The 19,938-nt window shown below is 31.1% G+C and overlaps 1 protein-coding gene and 2 long non-coding RNA genes across 5 annotated transcripts; 2 read left to right on the plus strand and 1 right to left on the minus strand.

Moving 5' to 3' along the window:
- Nucleotides 1–2,647: 2,647 nt before the first annotated feature.
- Nucleotides 2,648–8,941, minus strand: LOC143192573 (uncharacterized). The gene is made up of 2 exons (XR_013004820.1): nucleotides 8,751–8,941; nucleotides 2,648–2,965 (listed from the first exon to the last, which is right to left on the minus strand). It is a non-coding gene; the product is annotated as an uncharacterized LOC143192573 (long non-coding RNA).
- Nucleotides 6,665–7,836, plus strand: LOC143193582 (uncharacterized). Its single transcript, XR_013005060.1, has 3 exons — nucleotides 6,665–7,080; nucleotides 7,137–7,366; nucleotides 7,462–7,836. It is a non-coding gene; the product is annotated as an uncharacterized LOC143193582 (long non-coding RNA).
- Nucleotides 8,942–16,696: 7,755 nt separating the features above from the next.
- On the plus strand, nucleotides 16,697–18,167 carry LOC143193950 (flexible cuticle protein 12). Of its 3 annotated transcripts, XR_013005147.1 has the most exons (4): nucleotides 16,697–16,825; nucleotides 16,878–16,956; nucleotides 17,751–17,873; nucleotides 17,945–18,167. XR_013005147.1 is itself a non-coding variant. In XM_076400404.1 (3 exons), the coding sequence occupies exons 1-3, from the start codon at nucleotides 16,775–16,777 to the stop codon at nucleotides 18,033–18,035; spliced, it is 396 nt and encodes a 131-aa protein (XP_076256519.1). In that variant the 5' UTR covers nucleotides 16,760–16,774; the 3' UTR covers nucleotides 18,036–18,167. The 3 variants fall into 3 exon arrangements, 2 of the variants coding, with proteins under 2 accessions (XP_076256519.1, XP_076256517.1); XM_076400404.1 differs by having other exon boundaries at nucleotides 16,760–16,956; XM_076400402.1 differs by having other exon boundaries at nucleotides 16,760–16,956; nucleotides 17,751–18,167.
- The last annotated feature ends 1,771 nt before the right edge of the window (nucleotides 18,168–19,938 follow it).

Below are 19,938 nucleotides of genomic sequence, written 5' to 3' on the forward strand. Positions count from 1 at the left end.
AGCGGTACTCCATAGTTGGATTCCATATAACCTAATAGGCTTGAGTATAGATTCATACAGCAATACCTTGTTATCTAATGATAACTTGGATTTGCGCCCCATGAGCCAAAAAATTTGATATAATTTAAGTCCAAGATGTTTTCGTTTAGAGAGTATGTGCTTCTCCCACGTTAGGCGTCGATCTAAGTGCATACCAAGATTTTTAACATTCTCTGCTTGGGGGAGTTGATGATGATTGATTTTCACTTGTGGACATATTCTTCTACGCAGGGTAAACGTTACGTGAGTGGATTTTGTTTCATTGGCTTTAATGCGCCATGTCTTCAACCATAATTGTATATGCTTCAGGTAGGTTTGTAGGTTTAGTGATGCTGTGACTGGATCTTCATGAGATGCTGAGATTGCTGTGTCGTCTGCGTATGTTGCCACAGTAGTTATTTTTGTGGTGGGCAGATCGGTCGTATACAGAATATTCAGTACAATACCTTGCAGAACTCCTGAATATATAGGATGCCATTCGGTATGTTCATCGCCTTGATTTACAATTAAAGTGAGATACGATTTTAGTAACTGATAGTCCGGATGAGGAAGAAGTTTCCTTAATTTAACCTGCAAGCCCGTATGCCATACTTTATCAAAAGCCTGGGATATATCTAGGAAAGTAGACGAACAATATCTTTTAACATTTAGGTCAGTGTTTATTTTGTTTACAAGTCTATGCACTTGTTCTATAGTTCCATGCTTATTGTGAAACCCAAACTGATGTTCTGGAATAATTTTTTTTTCTATTATATAGTTTAACTTCTTTATGTAGAGATTCTCGAAGACTTTCGAGATTATCGGTTATAAACTTATAGGCCGGTAGGAGGTCACATCTTCTGTCATCTCTCTCATTATTGTTTGTTATTTTCTTTTACCGCTAATTTCTCGTGCGGTAAGTCTATTTGAAATGGCGAATATAGAAAGCAAGTAATTTTATTTCCGTCATCTTTATGTAGCTAAGACTGGAAAAGTTTAAAAACATTTTGTAAGTGTTTAGAAAAAATGACGGCCTTCTCTTTATTGCTTCTAGCCCAATTATTTTCGTATGTTTTAATAGGTGGGTTATGCTGCTCGTGTCGCTTAAGCTGTTTGCTGCTTTCCACAACGAATAGTCTGTAGCCTCAGTTGGTGTCAACTTCTCTAGGTATTCTTAAATACCTTGGTTTTGTTCATTTTGGATCAGTTCTTTTAGCTCTTTTATTACTCCATTAAATTTTCTTTTTTTCTCTTCAGTCCGTTACTGTGGCCAGTTCCGTTGTAACTTTCTTTTTTCTGATATTTTTTCTGTATTCTACAAGATATATGTGTATTTTTTCTTGGAAATTTTTCACTGTTAGGAGTCGCGGAATATGCTGCCTCCTGTATATTTTTGTAATGTTTATTGCTGTTATTTCTATATCATTTTCAGTTTGTAAGATTACTTAGAGAACGGTTTTACAAATGACCATGTATAGGGCCTCTTTTTAGAAAGAGCTACAGTCTACAAATCAAATAACCATAAAGTTCCTCGCTCTAGCATAATTCATGTAATTGGTTTCCTAGCTCTTACAGTGCACTTTTAGTCTACGTTGCTGAAGACCTAAAAGTGATTCATAAGATCACCATCCAAGAGTTGACTGACGGTATTGGGATTACAAGTTATCTCTAAATAGATATTAATTAAATAAAGCAAATCAAGAGACACTATAGTACAAGTATGCAAATTATCAATTTTGTCGATAGAAACATATCTGAAACTTTTTGGACATATAAAGATAATTTTTCGGCTTTGATTTTTAGGTTATTTTTCAGTAAATAAAGTTTTGTTTCAACTAAATGAATTTAATATTATCTTTTTGAATTCTTAAGAAAAACAGAATATGGGAAATAAAGCACTTTATTAGCTTTTTTTTAAAGGGAAACATATCTTGTTGATGTTGTTTGTGTTTGGCAACCCTAGCATTGTTCTGCAGAATATATTATTGCTCAAACCTTAACCCTATAAATTGCGCTTTATCTTGTTGAATTTTTATAGTATTTTTAACTTTCAACTCATACATTTAGTGTTGAGTAATAACCGGTGAACGGAATCAAATACAAACAATAATCGTTCATGCGGTATGCAGGCTCTCCTCAATGCATAGGCGCAGCAGAAACCATCGATTGTTTTTACTTTACTTTTAACAGTTCTTCTAACATATTCGTTAATTATATGTGAAGCCTGTGAGTTATTCTAGCTTTATACCAAATCAATGTTATCAAGCAATGCAGCAAGATATGCTAAATTGCCTTCAAACAAATAAAGTATGTAATGAAAATATACAAAATTAAATTTAAACATTTGAGCACAACGAAACACTTTTAGTGTTGGACTTGTATTACCAAATATTAATATCTAAAAACCATTTTGGTTTATATGTTTGGATTAATCAACCTAACAGCGAGAGGGTTGGATATAAGCAATATAAACCGTGACACTTATTTTGTTATAAAATTCACATGAATATATGGATAGAACGGCGCAAATTTACCTATACTTATACGAGTTCACATAATTCTAAAGCAACATTACAGTACCATTTTACATTCAAAGGAGAGGAAATTGCGAGGAACAAAGGAAACTATGTTATATGTAGGTTTACGTTTAATGCATATTTTTTATAATATTTTCAACATTTACCCTAAGCCACCTCCTGATAAAGTCGCTATAGCTGCGGAGGATATTCCTTTTTTGGTGTCAAACTGATGTCCAAATGCAGCAAAGGACAATTTATATATGTATATATGTACTATTGGATGAAAACCAGTACTGTCTGCCACATACTTTACTTGAACACCACTAACTGGTGAACTTATATAATTGTAATCACCATATACCACTAGATCATTAGGCACTTTATTTATTTCTATTGTTTCATTTCGTCGTGCACCTGGTGATATATACCTGAAAATGAGTTGTATTAGAGCATTATTAAAAGATGTAATTAGAATGGATATTTTATTACAAGAAAACAATTATCATTTCAAGAGAAGGTATTTTACGTCAAAAATATTTTCGAAAACAATCCGGTATTTCACCGTTTCCCAAATTTTTCATTATATTGAAAATGAGGCGCAAATAAACTTGATCATATGTATGGCTTTGGACTTTTTTAGCCTACCTCAATATTTTCTTTAATAATACCTGCAGATTATTGATCGATTTAGTGCAATTAATAATTTATTTAACTGTCTATGAAACGTTTTTAATTCCAATTTCTTAATTCCATTTAAAAGCTAAAAAAAGATCAAGCAACCTATGTCATTAAAATGTTATGTAGCGTTCGTTTTCTTCATCGTGTCCTGTATCTCGCATCGAATTTGAAGAGTGATCAGAATTTGTGCGATCGGATCCGAAAAGGTACCTTAAGGAATGTTTACCTTGAGATCCTGTGGAGACGCGGCCTAGTATATGCGTCTGGCGATTGAGGACAAGTGCCATTAAGTGCCAATGAATGGAAGATCCTTGTAATCATCAAACACTCAATAGGGGGTTTCAGTATTAGACATTTTCAGTTTTGAATATTTTGGATATATTTTTATTTTACATGACATTTTTATGTCGGGATAGTTTTATGCTAGGACAATGTACTGCAAGATAGCGGATAAGCGACTGAAAACATATTGGTTATACACTATTAGTTTAAAACTGTGATTTTTTTATTAGAATTTAATATTAGATATTATATTACTATATATTATTGTACATCTTAAGTTAATATAGACATAGTTTTTTTTAATTCCATATTTTCTTATGCCGTCTCTTTAGTCCCATTATTTAGAGCTTTAGAGTGGTTTGGAATATCATAAAAGCTTAGAAACTCTATCGGTTCGATCGATAACGACAGATTGCTCCAATGAAGAGCGCCGTTCGTATAAGCTGCTTAGGTTATATTTTGTAAAGAAAGAGTAAAAATGGATGTTATAATAATTTTAACGTTAACATCATCTCAATATTATATGTATGTTCACATACACTATCTTGGAGGAGGGTCTTTTTATTTGGAAAATAAGGAAGTTATCATTGTCACTTATTTTTTCCGTTTCCTGGTAATAGATTATCGATCAAACATTCCAGTGACTATTCCCTTGCCTTGGTCTGCCTGCCTCGAGACATTCTACTGCGAAAAATCTAATGATCTATCCTCTGAACTAAACTGTGTTGAAAACAATAAAGTAACCCCAGGGTTAGCAAATATCTCGCGTAATTTGACTTGTCAGGCCTTCGACAATGTCATCTTTCCAGTCATTTCGCAGAGTAGTAGTCACTTACACTGAATATCCCAAAACACGTTCATATTTTGTTTCTATGTTCGGACCTATTCTCCCAATTACAAAAAGTCACAAACGCAAGATCGAAAATACCTTAAACTTCATCCATTGAACAATAAAAGAGATCAATGTAACAATCCATCCAATAAAAACAAAATCTCTTTGATTTATTGAGCGATCTGTTTCTATTCAATTTGCTTTACCAAGTATAAAAATAGAAGTCAACACATGGCTGAACAAATATAGCTTACGTTTGCAAGTAGGTAATTTAGTTCTACATTAAAATTTTTTAAAATACTATCAAAATAAATTGTACTATCAGAATAAATCTGAGCGACTGGTATTCTTCACATTGCTTACAATGTGTGACCGAGCATGTGTTTCTTGTTACTGGTGGCCTTCTTTGCAATCAAAGGTTGTTCAATTCGTTCAATGATATCGGTAAATATAGAGCAACTGGAGTAAAATTTTGAACATCTACTCCGTGCTAATACCTCCATATCTAGAGAAATACATTATGACCATGAATATTCCGTTTTGGTATCGATGTGGATGATTCTCCTCAATCAACCCATGACTTTAAGGCTTGAAATTAACGTAGTAGGTATGCGTTTCTATATAATACCAGTCGGGAAACACCACAGAAAGTTTTTCTTCTTTGCCAAGCAATGACAAAAAAAACAATTAAAAGCGATATTGAAAAGTTTCGAAATTTTCAGCATTTTCAGTTAATTTAGCATTTTTTTCAATCATTAGCATTTTGGATCTCATCTATAACATGTAAAAATGTGATATTCATAAACAGCTAACTTGTCAAATAACTATTTGGTGAATTGTTTTTGGTCCTCTCGGTCGTTTATACCTATAACTTTGTTATTCTGCAGATATTTGAAAAGATTACCAAAGAGCAGAAGTTTAAATAAAATCTCATGAATTTTTGTGATAGTGTAATTAGTGCGAAATGAGCTGATAACATGAGATTTGAAGCTTAGTGATCTAATATTCAAATTTTGTTGCAATAAAAGGAACAAAATAAAAAAAGTAATCTAAGCAAGACACAATTAAACACACACACATTATAAATAAAATATTAAAACAAAAATTAGAATAAATACAATATATTTTGACATACTATATTTATATCTAACACCTTTTTTATAAAACGAGAAAATTTCTTGTTTTATAAAGCCCAACTACCGATGGACTAAAAGTGAGAAAAATAATAAGTTATTATATTGGGCTTTTGGTACCTCAGTATTCTTAAGTATTTCGTTTTGAGAGTTTTCATCCATTGATTTCAAAATGTATATATATATATATATATATATATATATATATATATATATATATATATATATATATATATATATATATAACGTAAGTAGTCTTGGCACGAGTGTAGCCTGAGGGAGAAGAAAGAGTCCTAATTCAAGGGCAATTGAATGAGCTTCTGAACTGGCTTCTCGTATAAACCATAGTAGAATCCAATAGTTTTATTATAAAAACTACGTGCCCACCCTCCATTCTCACATATATATTGTATATACTATTACTAAGACCATTGTCCTCATTTGGTCACTCCCTGTGTTTTTCTTGTGATATTCTTTTAATTTCCTCCTTATCTTACGATATAATCACCGCATCTACAAAAGAATTAGTGCTGATTGTCTCTTCGTGTAAATATATTGCACATGTCCACATATCTTTATCGTACACTCTAGAGAGCTACAGACATACCTATGCACAAATCTTACATACTCGACAATAAAGTGTTTTTATAAATACTCTCAGATATTTGATTTACATTTACATTGTATATTTTATTTTGATATTTTACTTCATATTTGCGTCAGTGCAGTAACATACACTTATTGTACTGTATATTGACTGCTACTAATTTTCTCTATTATATAATAAATAATTATATTACGTCAACAAACTTTTGTAAACATAAAATAAACAAGGCCGTTCATATTTTATTGTCATCTCAAAATTGCTACCTTAAAATTATTAAAAGCAAAACCGACCATTCGAATATGACGGAACACCAAATTCATAAGTTTCTAAAAGTTTTAATAGGTTCTGGCAACAAATTTCTTCAAATTGAATGTCGAAAAGTTTAAGCATTCTATAATCAGAGTGTGTGTACACTGAATCATCAATTCTATAAAACTAAATGGCAAACTGGTATTTTATGTCGAGAAATGTCAAAACCACCGAATTTACAATTAGGTTAAGTTGCTTAACTGTTGTTTACATTGATACTTCATATTTTCGCAAATAAATATCGCTGATCAAAGTACATGCAGTCACCTAATGGTGAGTACAGAGTTGAACTAAGCGAACGTTCGGGGTCTACGCGAGAACTGCTCGAATATTCGGCATGGATTCGGCGAAAATCTCTCTGTTCGCGGTGATCGAAATCAATTTGTGGGGCATTCTGTTCTTCTCGAAAAATTTCGGTCTCCAAAAAACCTTTTGATGATTTCATCGATTGGTTCGGAACCCTGTATTTTTTTGTTTATAACCATACTTTTCACAATGGCATGCCAAATGTCTTGTGAATAATTTTTCGACAGTACGTATAGTGTTATTTTCCTAAAAAGCAATGCTTATTGCTAAAATAATATGTACCGTCTAATTGTTTTTAAAAGAGTATTAAATGATTGTAAGTATGGTCGGTAACATTTAGTTACGATAAGAAGAAAATACGAATAATATTGAAATTCAACTCGCTTGAAGTTTATGGTAAGAAAATAACATAAAACCCTTATGTTTATACGGCTTTAGTATTCTATTTATAGATTCGTGAAGAAATTTCAAACAGTTACAATTCTGTAATGATTACAAAATGATCCAAAATCACCAGAAGATACATTCAGTCCCAAGAGAAAAGAATGTAAATGTGTAAATTTCACTGTGAAGTAGACGTAATTAAATCAAAAACATTACCTTTATTTGGTGGCACAAAATGAAAAATGAACTACTCAGGCAAAGCATCCGTCAATGGTAGGGACAGAAATTATATAAACCGGTATGAATTTGTATTTACTGCATGATGAATTTTGTATATATTTGATTTGTATTTTGAAGGTGAAATATTTGTTAACTGTGTTTACATTATTTCAGACACAAAAGCTAAGTAATATGAAAAAATAAGAGCTGATAAGTGCAAGATGATTTAAATGGAAAAGCCACAATACCTATAAGACGATATTATGCTAGTATCTTTTCAAATTATAAAGTAAAAAATAGACTTGCTAACAAGCTGCTGTCTAAAGAATATCATAGGTTAGTGACTCTTTTCTCTAAAACTACTGTATTTAATGAATTTTACTTTATATTTTAGGTTCAAGATATGGTTCTTAATTTTATCGTCTCTAATGGGTGATTATTTTTACATGCTGATGTGTTCGTCACATTTTAAAATGTTTGCATTGTTCTATGAATTAAATAAAATTAGTTAGCAAGCTTAATAATTTCATGTCGTTAATAATTATTTTATATGGGATTATTATTAAACATACTTTACAAGTTGTGAAATTCTTTTTCTATATTATTTCACAGATGTTCTACTACAAATGTATCAATAAAGGAGAGTATCAATAAATGTAATTCCGTTCAATGTATGATAAGAAAAACAATTCATAATTTTGACAGGTTTTTTGTAATTACCATTTGCAAAATGGAAATTAAAATTAAATATAATTTTAGATATCATAATAAGATTCCTGCCGGTAAAATATAAACATTTTAATTTTTCGTTTTTTTTATTAGGTTTTTATATAATTATATGTATTATTATTAATCTTTAATAGATATAAAACACATATTTATCATTCAAAGATATTTTTATAGTAATAATTAAATTACAAGGAAAAACAGGGTTATTTTCACGAAACCAAAACATATGTCATTCATAATCCCGCCAATTCTTCCCATGTTCGCTCAAATTTGTTGACCAGATCCGCGGTTCCTAGAACTGCGTTCTGTTCGTCGCCAAGGGTTGAAAGTCATTGTAGCGAACACTGGAACTAAGCAAAGTGCGTAGTACAACTCTGAACCAATTTGAAACCTATTCATCACGAATGTTCCCCGAATTCAGTTCTGCTCTTGCGCATTTTCAATTTTCCCACGAAATTCGCCGTGAATGCTCAGGTCTCTACCCACCATAATGTAACTAAATTTGCATGAAAAACGGAAATTTATTTTTTCCTAACCTATTATAATTTAAATTCAACTGATATACCTCAACTACTACTTTTAACTGAAATAGTGTTACAAATAAAATTATAATTTCTTCGACATCTAACTTGTAACAAATAAGAAACCGATACTATATTAGCAGTGTTTAATGAACTGACATTTAGAACTTAATTAATTTTTATTCGAAAATTTCACATTCAAATATTACTTACATAAAATTATATTCTATTTTGCCGTCATCTGCATCTAATGGTCGACACTGAATTTGATCACAAAGATAATTTATTATCAACAAGGCATGTAAATATATAAAAAACATATTGAATATTAATATATAGTAACACGATTAACACGATTTAGTTATATACGAGAAGGCTGTGCGTGATCATATGACCTTACACAGATTCAGATACCTCATTATAACTCGAAATCTTTAGATTTTTATAAATATTATGTTGTCCTTGCCGCTATAATAGCCGGTATTTTATTTCAGCACATCAATAATTAAGGTATTACATTATTTTTAAAATATGTATTGATTGCAAAATTGTATTTGTAAATATTTTTAAAGAAAACGAAAGTGAATTAATTTTGAGAGAATTTGAGAGAAATTGACTGATTTCCCTCTAGTTTTTTTAATATTTCAGGCAGCTTATCAACCCCATTTTAAAACAACTACACGCAATGCTGCGGCGCAAGAAACAATCTTTTAATTTTTCATTTTTATTATTTGTTATTTTATCATTTTTGTTATTCTCGCAAAGTTAGTTCTAAATATGTGTGTACCTTTTCTTTATATACAGGAGATGGACAGTATAATATGAACATCACACATCACACAATACGTCATCAAGATGTTTAATGTATTGGCTGTCGCAATTTCGTTTCGAATCAGACAATATTTTCATTTTCATTTTACTCTAATTAAAAAGAGACACAATGCTATGTGATACGTTCGAACATATATCCGAACTAGTCTACCAAAGTCGTCCGGTTGTCAAACGTATGCAAGATTCTTCAAAACAATAGTGATTAAAATCGCTGCCTATTATTACTCTGATTGAAAATTCCGAAACTAGACAGAACAGAATGCGTCTCTAATCAGTGATTTTGAACAGGAACGAGATAATGCTCCTTCTTGCTAGTAAAATTCGTTACAGAGGTAAGCATTTTAAGTGTTAAATATTAATTTGCTACGATTTTTATTGATGATATTTTTAGCGTGTTGCAGCTGCACTGAATAATAGTATGAACATGGTCACTGAAATATATCAAAAAATGAAAAATATGATCTTGAGTTCACCGAAAAAAACCGTCCTCATATGAAGCGGATGACAAATAAACATCAAGCTGATGTTAGCTATATCAGAGATTAAATATATGAAATGTATAAACACAGAGAGTAGTTTTTCAATACAAACATAATTTAATATAATTATTTCAAAGGAAACTGTTCTAAAAAGTATCGAAGAGGTCATATGGAACTTCCGGACATTGCCTTTAAAAGAATAAAAGTTCTAAAGTCATATAATAAAATGAAAGATTTCAATTTATGTATTTAGATGAGAGATGGATTTAATAATGGGGCCAATATACCCAACGGTCACTCATGGAAAGATGATAATACATATAGTATTATGACATCAACAAAAGTTGTTGGAAAAGGGTAAATGTGGGAATAACAATTGCTTAGGTTTTATTAGCCATAACATTTATTAATAATTTATTGCAGACATTTTGTACTTCGTACTGGAAATAGGAATGGTTAATAACACCTTGGGTTTGGATGAACTCGATAATACACATGTGAACATATGTTAGATAGATTGGATATTAACAGCTTACTTATTCACTTGATTGAAACTTTCTGAATATGATATGATCCAATGCTGCCACTTTCTAAGAGAAGGATAAGTAAAAGTGAGTGTATAACTAATATATGATAACTGTAGGAAATCTTATCGTAGAGTGTAAACGATTCATATGCACAGATATTTGTGTAATTGTTCAGAATATACATGAGCGTTTGGTTAAAACGTGTCAAGAGAGAAAGAATAGTAACTGTTTTGCAGATATGGCAAATGCATTAAGGAGAATAGGGTGACTAAATCTAATTTAATCAAGAAAGAAGCAGACAGGATTTAGGTATGTAGTTTTACGTGGCTTGATAATATATAATTTAGATTGCATTAGATAATGCATTAGATTTACTATAATGTTAAAATAAATTATATATGATAACAGTATTTTTGTTTAATTATTTTATTTGGATTAGGATTTGTTGTATGTCAAAGCCAAACTGAACTAATACTCAGAGTTGATACGGCAACATTGCGAGGTTTTGACATCACAAATTTACATGACGTATAAACAAATAACTTTGTATAGATTATAGTATATCTTGTTGTATGTTGGTATCACTACTTGCATCTAAATAATACGATGGGTACTTATCGTTCGATTTACATGCCAAATCTTGTAAGTTTTCAATGTACAATACGCTGTAAAACCAGTGATCGATAAAATATGTGATCTCTTAGAATTCGAAAGAAGTTCGTTCAAAAGAGGCAAGTCGTTTGTGCTCGGTTGGCAGGAGCCCCTTTGACGAAAAGAGCCGAATAGCTTAATGTTTTACGAGCGACAGTATCCACGATAATGGCGTCATACACAAAACATGGTTAAACATCATCGGCGTAGAGCAGTAGTGGGTGAAACCCAAAATTAACTAACAGAGACCGATGAACATTAAAAATAATTGTAGCCAGACGATATAAAATGACCGTGACAGAAGTGACAGTAGACCTAAACACGAACTTGAGTAGTACTGCTTGAAAAAAAATAGTACGGGGCAGCTCCATAAAGATAAAATTTATGGAAGGGCTGCGATAGCGAAAGCCGGTATAATGGAAGTCAACGCTAAGCTGCCAAAATTTGATCAACGATCAAAAATCCTGGATAATTGATGACAGGAAGAATATGATATAGTTCGATGTCATAGTTTACAGTGTTTGGTATCGCCAGTTTTTGTATGCATGAACAAAAAGGCATACAATTCGGACTACCGGCTTCCTACATTCAATCGCTCCCCAGTTTGGTTATGATTTGGCGGCAATATTGTGGTATTCTACTCTGAATATAATTGGTGACTGTTTTATGATGTTTTGGCTCAAAAATAGGAAAACATTCCACTATCAAGTATTGAAACCCTCTACGAATCTATTCCGCGAAGACTTTCAGCTGTTGTAAATGGTGGCTCAATATCTTATTAATACATAAATGTTGTATAGCTTTTCATATTATTTTGTATGGCCCCTGTAGATGCAGAAAGTTTGTGCATTTAATTTCTATTTCATTTCCTGCCGCTATACGAAATTTATAATTTAGATCTGATGGGAGACTCCCAATTATGACTAATAGCTCACCATAGTTTATCATTTTCCTATTGGAAGGAAGTTTAACTTTCCTCATTGCCACTTTAGTTTCTCCGATCACCACCATTAGTTTATAATACCATAAAACCTCAAAAAAGAACGATAAACTTGAATATTCAAACTTTCTAAGAATTTGTAACGGCATATATTCCTATCAAATGAGCAAACCTGGAACAAATGTTTGCTTCTCTAAAATAAACAGGATAAAAACACGATATATCCACCAAATCAATGCTCTCTAATCGGTCTTGGAGAGTATTCATTCTAACTGCATATATAAGAATCAAAAGCCTACTTGCATCAAAGCGGCCGATCTTGATCATTAACAAATCATATCAAGCAGAATATCCGCTTAAACCAATTAAATCAATCGTGTGCACGATCAAACCAGTATATTCACAATAAATCAATAAAAGGCTACCGTTTACATATTAAGTAAATAATCAAACAAATTCGTAATCAATTTCGGAACGATAGATTCTAATCCAAAATCTCCTTACACAATTCCTACCACTTTATGTAAGTTTTCTATCAATTTTTACCATTATCAATTTAATATAATTACTTTATTTTATATTATAGTTTAATATAAGTTATGTTCTAAATAATTGTAAAACTAATTTAAAACTCCTTATTTCTTGCTTACTTAATGAATCAATTTTTGCGAAGAAAAAAGCAATACACTTGCATGTTTTAATACATTCTTCGAAACGTATCATTCAAGAATTGGCAATGAGAAGGTTATTTGGGCGTGATACCAGAAGACTTGCCTTGGATTGACAAGTTTGAGCTGGATACGTGGGACTGCTTCTAGGTTTATCCAAGCGCTAAATCAACTACTTCTTATTTTGATTATATCACACTCGCCACCGGGCAGCCGTTATGGGCAATAAGGGCCCGGCGGAATCTAGCTAGTAAATTAACTGTGATTCTGCGAAATTGAGTTTACACCCGACAACAAGCTCTGAAAGCAAGCTGATTAGGCTACTGGATTTGTAATCTAATGGTAAGTGTTTTTCTCCTTTCTTGGCGATTACTGTGAGTACGTATGTTTCATTCAAGACATTGGGCCGCCAATGTTGCAGCCTCAGAACGGAAATGACTAGTAGACTAAATGGGCTCAGATGCCTCCCCTTGGCAGTAAACTACTTTAGTGAGGTACATATTGATAATATTAAATAGTGAATTGCTCTGGCTTTTATTTTAAATAACATATTTCAACGTATTGCAGCCGCATTGAATAATCGTCCTCATTCGAACAACATAACGAGTCGCTAGCACCCTGACGTCTATTCGAGATCAGGATTATTTAAATATAAACACAGCAAGTATTTTTTTCAATGTAATTGTTTTAGAGAAAAATCCCTACGTACCCAGAGAAGGTAAAGGTAATAGTTGGTCTGGAAGAAGGAATTATTTTATTCCTGGAGCAGAGTTAATATTTTCCAAGTCTAAAGGCAACTACCATGAAGAAATTAACTATAACATATTTTTCTCTGATTTGAAAATCAGCTGTTAAATAACTTGGAAGGACCATCAAATTGTTGTTGAAAAGATCCCATTAAGAAGATGGGCAAAGGCTGTAATTAAAGTATGGCTTACAAAATAAATTTAGTTTCGAAGATACCATGTTCACTGAATCTAAGGGAATTGATATGGCGTGTGGAAAAGAATTACTACAATAGATATGCAGGTCGAGAAAAATATACAAGTAAAACCTACTTGGACACCACTTAGTCTGAATGAATCAGATACACCGAAGAATAAATTGACAAATGGTGCAATCACAAAAAAGTTTTACATAGATTATAACTATAGAGATTATAACTAAGAAAATATAATAAAACAACCCTATACTACAAACTATTATTGGTGTATAAGTAACTGTAGTAAGTCTTTCGATAATACATAGAATATATAGATAGAAATCAAACATTTATAAATCAATAACTACAGACATTGGGAAGCGTATCACGTACGATAATAAAAATTGGTACTATATATATAAACTAAACAGTTTCCATAAATTTCTGTAGTTCTTTGTCCATCTTTCTGGTAACATGGCGATGCCACATCGAAAAAACGATGCTGATATTCGCACTTTTTCAGCATTTAGAAGCCTTTAGAAGAAGTGTTTTTTTCAAGAGTGCGTCATTCCAATAAGGACCATAGACATCTGCAGTAAAATTTAATTCAGTTTTAACAGCTTGTAATCCCCTACGCCTTGTCGATTGCATCAACCGTAAATAAGGAAACAGTAATGCTTAAACTGTTGGAAATGTTATATTCAATTAGGTTGTGTGGTAGCTTATTTCCTTCTCTTGGATCTTTCCCATCACCTGTAAACAGACCAAAACCGGCAATTGGAATATGTTTGAGCAGTATATGTATGAGTTTGATTGCATTTGATGGATTTTGACAGCAGATTTTTTTCTTATCAAACCATTTTTTGCGTTGTATGGGTAGCATCTTTGTATATTGAGTAATAGGTGACTGAAAAAAAGAATCGCAAAAATATTGATTAATAATAATAATATACTATAGAGAGATTAGCAAAAATCGTATATATATTTTAAAACTGAAACTGGGATTACTAAGATTTTAGCGGAAATAAATACACAACATTTCAAAAATTACCGTATGAAGCGCTACGAAATATTGACGTCACTTACCGTTTCCTAACCATTCTTCATTCTAAATTTTGAACTTTTTAGTCCGCTTCCATTTTATTGGAATTATTTATTTTATATTTCACAGTTCAAAAATTGCTTTTGTGTAACCAAGGGAAAACAAGATAATTGAAAAAATTGAACTGGGATTTATCAAGGCAAATTAAGTTTGCCCATAATCGACTCGTTAATATGACTGTACTGTTTGGCCGTAACTGAAATAATAATTCAAAAAAGAATACTAAAACTTTTGTAGAACTGAAGTGAGAAGGTATTGTATGTCTGGCAGTAACAATGAAATGTAGTACAATAGTCAAGAACATTGAGTTAAAATACTATGAGTATAACATTTGACAAGACAATTAATAAATGCAGGTAATTACTCCAATTCGTCATTTGGGAACTGTGAGAATAGTATTATTAAAATCAGGTGTTCTATATTTGCTAAGACAAATAAAAACTGTCTCGATGGCAAATCTCGATGGAAAAATTTTATGATGATAATTTGAAGATGCAGATGCAAATGTTACTACTACCTAAATATACATACTACATAAACTTTAATATTACTTAGTTGATAGTAACTTCATCACAAAAATGCCGGCTTGGTAGCGCAGTGATAAAGGCGACAGGACGGTCCCACTGCCGTGGCAATAATCGCGGGTTCGAATACTGCTGGGGCATGTTCGTAAATGTATGTTTACTGTATGATGTATGTTTACAAAATGACTGTTTAACATTTGTAATTGTCCTTAGGCAAGAGTTTAAAATCCGACAAGGCAAATGATCCCAGTCACGCCAGTAACCGCCAGGCTGGGCAAGACCGGATCTTCTGAGATGATCTCTTAGTTGGTCACTTGCGAGTCGGTAGGCGTATTAAGGGAACCGTGGTTCAGAGCCCGCGTTAGACAGTCCCAGAGATGAACCTTCGTTGGTAAAAAGGAGACTCTAAAATATAAGAAAAAAAACAACAAAAAAGGTTTAAACTATATATATTTTATGATGGATATTGTAATATTAGTGTAATGCACAAATTGAAAATTTAAAATTTATTTTAATAATTATCTTATAAATATATAAGCACGTCAAACTGTAACACTTCATCACGTACTTTACAAAATCTATTTATAGACATGCTTTAACAAATCAAGTTTTCCCATGAACTCTGTATGAACCCGAAGCCTATAAACTAGATCTCCGTTTAGTTAATTTTACTTCACTTGACTTCAGTGACAACCTCTGGACCCATACATTGTCTGTACATAAGTATTGTTCAAAATGTTTGAAATTATTGTTTGCCAAAACACACATACCGGGCTATAAAAACTTAATAAAATCGTATCACACATCGAACACTTCATGTTCAAGACATTTGATTAACACATGTTGAAGGCGATTTTGTTAATATGATTCTTTGTAATTTGATAATATGGCTAGTGAATGCAGTGAATATCAGATGAGTTCAATTGGAAGGCTATGTTCCTCTGTTGGCTTTTTAAATTGCAGAATTATTAAAATAATGGAAAATTAAGAGCTGTTCCCATACAAACTGCAAAATGCGACAAAAACAAATACGTCACACTCAGATTTTGATATTTTTAGGGCGTATTTAAGATTTCACTATTTCATACGTCAATGTTTCTTTCAAATAGATTGTTTTTCAGAAATACCTTTTGTTCCGTGTGAAGTTATAAAAAAACTCTTATTATAAAGAATATCATCACCACTTATTTAAAAACTAAGTTAGATTAATTAACAGTTGTTTACAATATTATTGTGGCTGATCAAAATACATGCAGTTATTTTTTTATCCTTTAGAATCCGTTTTAAATACTTATCTTTCATGAAAATTCAGAATCTATACATATGGATATATATATATATATATATATATATATATATATATATATATATATATATATATATAATCACTAATGCGTGACTAATTAACTAATTGGTAATATTTAAGAAATATCTTATTTATTTAATTATATACTTATTATAGACATTTAGTAACAGCTGCCAAGTAATTACAAGCAATAAACTAAAGATTTTCTGTTGTTCTGTTGTAAGCAAACAACTAGTAAATATTAATAACCAATTCAATTCGATCTGCATTTTTTTTTCAGCGATAATATGAGTAACAGTAAGTCCTTGGCTATACACAACCTGTTCGTCTTCATCCGCGTAAGTAGCGAAATGATATTTTCTCATATTTTTGTAGTCTTCTTCTCATTAGCTGTTCCTTTGTTCGACGTTGATGGTCAACAACATTCTAATCCCAATGAAAATATTAAACATCAGTCATATAATTTCATGTAAGTAAAGGAAATCTGGGAAAATCTAATTTTAATGTTATTTATTACATATTAAATCTGCTATGAACTATTTTATTTTTCAACTTATGCCACTTTTAGGTAGTGCTTATTTATATAAAATATAAATTACATATAATAGTTTACTCAATAAGTTGTCTTTTTGATAAAATATGAGGTATAAGACAGGAGCTTTATTATATTGAATTAGTTACCAGATCAGCAGTTTACAATTTCTAGACAGTAAGGCTAATATTTTGGCTGAGTTTCAGGGCTATATTAATTGTATGACTTAAGATGGAGATCATTTATATCTCCACTCTAATGACACAATAAACTCTTGTTGTTAAATTTTAGATGTTAATGTATCTCATAAAATTAGATTTATTAATAAAATAGTTTCGTCAAACCAGCTGAAAAATCATCTCAAACTGTAATCAATTCAAGTAAAAATTACTGTATGTATCTTTGTTAAAACTAAAAATATCAAAAATATACTTAAATTTTCAACCTCAAAACAGATATGGAAGTGTTTCAGATTCCCAGTTCATTAACTATAAATTCAAATTTATATCAACAAATTATAAATCAGAGTATTATTGGAAATATTCGAATTATGTATTCTTTTAGGCGGATATATTTACAGACAAATTGCTTTTCGAATGTAATTATATATAAAATAACTAAATATTGTTTTGTTATCGAATTACAAAAGTTATTAAACAACTTATTATAACTAACATACTTAACATACCATACTTTACTATACTTATTACAACCATTATTTTATTTTGTAGGTATGATTTATCCAATGGAGTTAAACGAAAGGAAACAGTTGAGTGGAATGAAGGTTCGAAGGATGGTTTAAATATATATGGATCATATGAATATGCAGTTGGTGAAACTCTAGTTCAAGTCATGTATGTAGCTGATAAAGATGGCTTTAGGCCACAAGTTAGAATAAAACAGAGAAAAGAATCTGATTTTCCAGTGATCCTTACCAGATTATCACCCGCTGCTTTGGCTACATTATCAGGAGGTGGATTAGGTTGATTGAATTGATGAATAAAAACAATCCTTAGTTACCATAGTATTTTACTTAATTTAATGTATATATCAGTTAATATATATTTGCAAAGCTTTAATAACCATAATATGAACTGGGTTTAAAAATTAAAATATTTATTTAAATAGTAATAAAAGAGTCTGCCTTTTCTATTGTTTTTTTATTCCGCCCTATATAATTTCTTTAAAATATTATGAATTTTGCAAAATTAAATTAAAATGTGACTATTACTATAGTTAAATTTAAAGGTTCATTTTGAAAAAATTATAATGGAACAATGTATTTTATTCAAAATATTGTCCATCGATAGTCGCTACTTTTTTTCATCTATCAGGCAATTTACATATTCCATCTCGAAAGAACGCTGTATATTTGGAGGCTATCTACTAATCGACACATTTTTCGTTATCTTCAGTAATCAGGATTTGAATCATGCTAAATAATAACATTGTTATGTTTTGGTTCGTATCGTAGAGAAATAGAGATTTAACTTCATAGGAAATTTTGGCGAAAGGTTTAGCGACGTTCAACATGTAGATGTCGCTACCTTTAACACATTACTTGTTTTATTCGCTATGCTAAGAGCCGCGACAGAATCTGATTGGTTCATTTCATTCTATGACTTGCTTATTTTGCACGCCATTTTCAATGTACCCTATATAGAGAACAGTGTGGTTAGCTTTTTATAACGTTTATACATTAACTTATTATTTTATTTTATTACTATGTATAATACGGTAGTTGAAATGCATTCCCATTCAAGGAAGTGTTGTGTGCCCGGATGCACAGAAGTGAGGAAATGCATCATTGTTTTCCGTTAAAAAAAGCGATCTTTAAGAAATGAATAGAAAACATTAAAAATCCTAAACTGGTTGGGGTAAAACAGAAACAGATTGATGATCGTTACCATGTCAGACATTTTTGTGATACATTTAAACTTTCCTTTAAGTACTTATAAACCATTTAGTGAGTGCGAAAATAATACTACAAGCCCAGAAAATATACAAATGAAAGCGGATCAAAATAAAAATGACATAGAAGGTAAGTTGAAGGAGTTAGTCACATTTCTGTTCATATTTGTTACCATTAATTTCTAAACTATCTTACTTTATTTGTAGTGCCTATTTCCATCATTCCGGGCCCAGTATCAAGGTGATCAAAGCAAGTATCATCGGCATTTGAACAAACTCCAGAAGGTAATGGTAAAGTTTGTATTCATTCAGCTAGTATCCCCCTTTCTGCTCATTCTTGCCGTTAATTACTTGACCATATAACTTCAGTCCAGATGTTCCTATAAGAGCAAACAAAGTTTTACCTTGTACATACCCTAATGTACACCTCAGGTTATTTAGTAAAACTTTTTAAAAAAGAAATTAAATCTGATTTTTGTTTACATATAATTATGAATAAATCAGTAGACCCACAAATTGAGACTGATTTTATAGAGGCAAGACAATATCTCGTGTCCCAAACAATACGTATATAATAATTATATTTATATTATATTTATATTTTGTAGATAAATTTACATCATAAATTTATATTTATTGTTATAGATTATATTTATATTTATTTATTTTTACAGATTATATTTATATTTATTTATTTTTAAATATTATATTTATATGTATATTTAATTAGAATTTATTTAATAAATTTATTTCATGAAAAAATTGCTGTTTATTTAAATATCATTGGTCAATTAAACATGACGTTAAGGCTGTCACGTGCCAAACATTATTAATGAGCCAATCAAATGTCTTCATAGTAAAATATTTTTCTTACAGGTGCATAATGGAGATTTATAATAACCAATCAAATTACTTGAATGGCCCATTATGGCTCCCTCTGAATGTTGGACAGAGCAAAACTTTGCGTCAGAGTCCCCTATTGAGTTGCATCTCTATTACTCTATGGTT

This window comes from Rhynchophorus ferrugineus, unplaced genomic scaffold, assembly GCF_030347505.1.
Source record: "Rhynchophorus ferrugineus isolate W39M unplaced genomic scaffold, kcgeb_rfMv2 rfM3, whole genome shotgun sequence".
Lineage (NCBI taxonomy): Eukaryota > Metazoa > Arthropoda > Insecta > Coleoptera > Curculionidae > Rhynchophorus > Rhynchophorus ferrugineus.